Source organism: Haliotis rubra, unplaced genomic scaffold (genome assembly GCF_003918875.1).
Source record: "Haliotis rubra isolate DU_JTF1 unplaced genomic scaffold, ASM391887v1 Scf377, whole genome shotgun sequence".
Classification (NCBI taxonomy): Eukaryota; Metazoa; Mollusca; class Gastropoda; order Lepetellida; family Haliotidae; genus Haliotis; species Haliotis rubra.
In genome coordinates, this window is record NW_025767054.1 from 624,636 (window position 1) to 628,234 (window position 3,599).

Below are 3,599 nucleotides of genomic sequence, written 5' to 3' on the forward strand. Positions count from 1 at the left end.
CACGATTATATCATCAAGACACACACTTCAAAGTCCACGATTATATCATCAAGACAACCTTCAAATTTTCACAGGGAAATACTGAAACTAACTCAACAACCTTCTCGTGATTGAATTATATTCCTACAATGGCTTGTTAGACACACACAACTGTAAGTCTCTAATTATGACTACTTAGAGAATAGTTGTATTTGGTGTAATCTGTATATGTTTATATGTACTTAAAAATATATTTATGCAATAGTCAATATCGATGACGTCAAATCCTCCATTTCATTATATATTTTACGTTGCATGGGTTTTCATACATGTATACTGGCTAGTGAACAGTTATCGCCATATTTTAGCCGTATTTACAAAATTACTCCACCGTTCGTTAAACTAATGAAACAGAATAATGATACTTAATTAGCTATTCACCGATGTGTCCAGCCCGTTCACTGCCGCCGATCATGTTTTTATATAAGGCGACGGAAGGGAATCATGGCAGTATAAATAGATGTTTTCTCACAACTAACTGTAACAGTTATCGCCATTCAGAATTTCTCATGCCATTCGTGAAATAATATATATTTATATCATACAGTAACCTTGAATAATTGATTGTGTGACTATTTGAGCGTTTCTTTTACAGTAGATTGATAGGGAATGAATCAATTAATGATTTGTGAACTTGAACTTTCTATTAGGTCGTGGGACATCGCCCCGACTAAGTTTTAAAAAAATCATAGGATTCATAACTTTAACTTTAATTTTTCTCCTATGCTACTTGGCGTTTCCGTGAAGAATTTTCTTTTGCTGTCCCTTATTTTTGTCAAATACCTTAGGGGAAAATACCGGAATTGTAATTGTCCGGAACTGCGCACGTGTGATGCTGATGTACTGGCGATAACTGCTACGAGGCAATAACTGTTCGCTAGCCAGTACAGCTCAATCAACCAATCTTTATTTCATACTGAAAGGCCACAGGCCTGTAGTACATTGGTTAATCATGTACGGGGAGTAGAACATTCTTTCTGAGAATAAAAGCTTTATGAATATATATGGACAATCTTTCTAAATGTGTTTTACTGGAATTATTCATCAATGATATAAACTTATGCGTTTCAGGGTGTACATAATAATATTTCTTTATATATCTATTTCTTAATGATAAGTATGCCGGGCAAACATATAAAAAGTGAAAACTCATCTTCGACCTCGTGTAAGTTGCACATTTGGCAGATTTTACTTTCTTTCTTTATACCTTGGTATCTCCTAGTTTCAACATATAAATCGTGCGCGGAGCAGCGGAATCTCGCCAATGAAGATTTATATTTCCTTATGGTCAAGACTGAAAGATAATGTTCTGTATATATGGAATCTTTTATCATTTTGTAGTAAAAACATTTATTAGATATTGAGAGACTACTTAACCAATTTTGAAGGATTATATCTTTAAGTCTTTGTTTAACTGCACAGACAAAGTGAGAATGAGATTCTACAAATTGTTCATGCCAGGCATTGCCGAAGCCGATAGATGATAATAAGTGTTTTATGTCTGTTAGTACAGCTGTTAAGCTGCCTTCTGCTACACACCCGTTGATAAATAATAAATAAATTAAGTTTAATGTTAGTGATATTCTAATTTAAGGTTGATGGACTCGAATTTCAAATAAGAATTCAAAACTTGAAATATATGTGACACACATATATTGTTTCTGACAGCTGTGACAGACCACAAATGTTTTCCATGGCGTGGTGATATTACGTCCCTTCCATCACTAGTTACCGCTTGAGGGCGCTTATGTAGTCCTTCCACCATTTTCTTCAAGTTCGTTGGGAGCCCGTGAAGGACAAGTAACAAAGTAGGTGTTAACGTGTTTATATGGAGCAACATTTATTCGTGCTGACTTAGGAACACCCATTATAATGTTGACGAACTCTAAGCATTAAAATTGAAACGCTAAAGCTCATACTCCTATTGAAACGCCGAAACCGGTGATTAGGTTATAGACCTTCTGTTTTCGTGCAGTGTGCTGTTTGATGGAATATTCTGGTTTACGCCGCAGTTAGGAACACATTAAGTAACAGCGGGTGCTTGGGCCTGTTAAAATAAGAAATGATCCACGTTGCTCCCACTTTTACATTTCTATTGGCCATCTACGAAAACTCACTATGAATGTGGAGAAATCTGCACGTATGTATGCTACAAACTGTATGGTGACACTAAGGTAAGAAAAGGGTTCCAAAGGCTAAAACAGTGGAGAAAACAAAGATAATGTGATAATTAAATCATAATTCTTTTAGTATAAGAGGCCATCTCGCTGCACCCAGCAGGTCAGGGTAAGATCAGAACTCATGCAGAGATATTCTATTTGTTAAACAATATGATAGAAACTCGCTATTAGTGATGTGCAACAGAACCATATATTTCGCATAAAATATTTGCATCCCATAAGCGACTGCAACTGAAAATATTTTAGTATTCATGACATAGTTTAAAACAAAATATACTTGTGGGCCATTTGAGTTAGAGAGAACATATTGTTTGGGGCGTTAAGATGATGTATTATGCCTGATCTGTGGTTAGTCATGCTGTACTTTTGATAGCAATTGTACAGGGGCTCACCAAAGTCTTTTACTGTATCTGCGACAATATAATTGAGAAGTTTATTTTTTCTACAGATGGCGGGCGGAGTGGAACCTGTACGCTATCCCTACTCTGTAGCAGGAAAGATAAAACTGTTCCCGTTCAGGTTCCATTGGAAAAACGGAAGATTTGTTAGATATTTGTCGTATGCTCTGCTTGCGACACTACCTGTCATCTTCAAAATTCACAGTGGAGGTAAGTTATAAGAACTTGTGTAATCAGAGAAATGCTAAACGATATAATAAATTGCACAATAGATGACAGGAAAACATTGAGTAGCATAGTCTATGAAAGAAACTGAAAACACTTCGGGCTAAAAGTACAAGATATTCTTCTCAATAGTTACCAGTCAGTGATTTGTAAGAAGGATGTTTCTGTACTTCAGGTCAAATTTAACATTTTCAATACTTTGTTCTATATTTACAGTGCACTCTCCTGGTAATGTTCGACAATGGGATCAAATCAGGAAGAAACGGGAACGTAAGTGAATTTTCGATTATGAATGTGTGCCAGTTAAGTGAATTGTAAACATGTAAAACCGTAAAATATCATTAGGAATTCCAAATTATTCATATCAATGCAGATTGCTATCAAACACTCTTGACATTAATGAACATTTATCTAATTTATTTGATGTCCCCTGCCGTGATATTGCTAAAAGTGGCGTAAAACCAGACTCACTATAATTTATGTGAATGTATTTTATGTTTGACCTTATGATGTCTCAAGTAATGTCAGAGTGAAAATAACTACTGCAGAATTTTGATTGTCAGCTTACATATCCCTGAAATGACATTGACTGTTTTTCTTTTCAGACACCCACTTTGATCCTCCTCATTAACTACCTAACAACTTTAGAAGAAAATCTCCTTCAGTGTACCTCTAGAAAGAAAGGAACGAGAGTGTGACATTTTGTGGTTAATGTTCAGAAATCCTTACTGAGATGTAAATTAAAAGTTCTGATGGA

At 35.4% G+C, this 3,599-nt stretch overlaps 1 protein-coding gene across 1 annotated transcript; it reads left to right on the forward strand.

Annotated features, from left to right (window-relative positions):
- Positions 1 to 1,720: 1,720 nt before the first annotated feature.
- On the forward strand, positions 1,721 to 3,599 carry LOC124286152. The gene is made up of 4 exons (XM_046722501.1): positions 1,721 to 1,847; positions 2,668 to 2,827; positions 3,059 to 3,112; positions 3,448 to 3,599. The coding sequence occupies exons 2-4, from the start codon at positions 2,668 to 2,670 to the stop codon at positions 3,471 to 3,473; spliced, it is 240 nt and encodes a 79-aa protein (XP_046578457.1). The 5' UTR covers positions 1,721 to 1,847; the 3' UTR covers positions 3,474 to 3,599.

Excerpts from the sequence above, each read along its gene's own strand:
- LOC124286152 (XM_046722501.1), top strand. The coding sequence starts at position 2,668 with ATGGCGGGCGGAGTGGAACCTGTACGCTATCCCTACTCTGTAGCAGGA. Across the intron at positions 2,828-3,058 it reads CTTCAAAATTCACAGTGGAG|TGCACTCTCCTGGTAATGTT; the intron begins GTAAGTTATAAG and ends CTATATTTACAG. Across the intron at positions 3,113-3,447 it reads AATCAGGAAGAAACGGGAAC|ACACCCACTTTGATCCTCCT; the intron begins GTAAGTGAATTT and ends TTTTCTTTTCAG.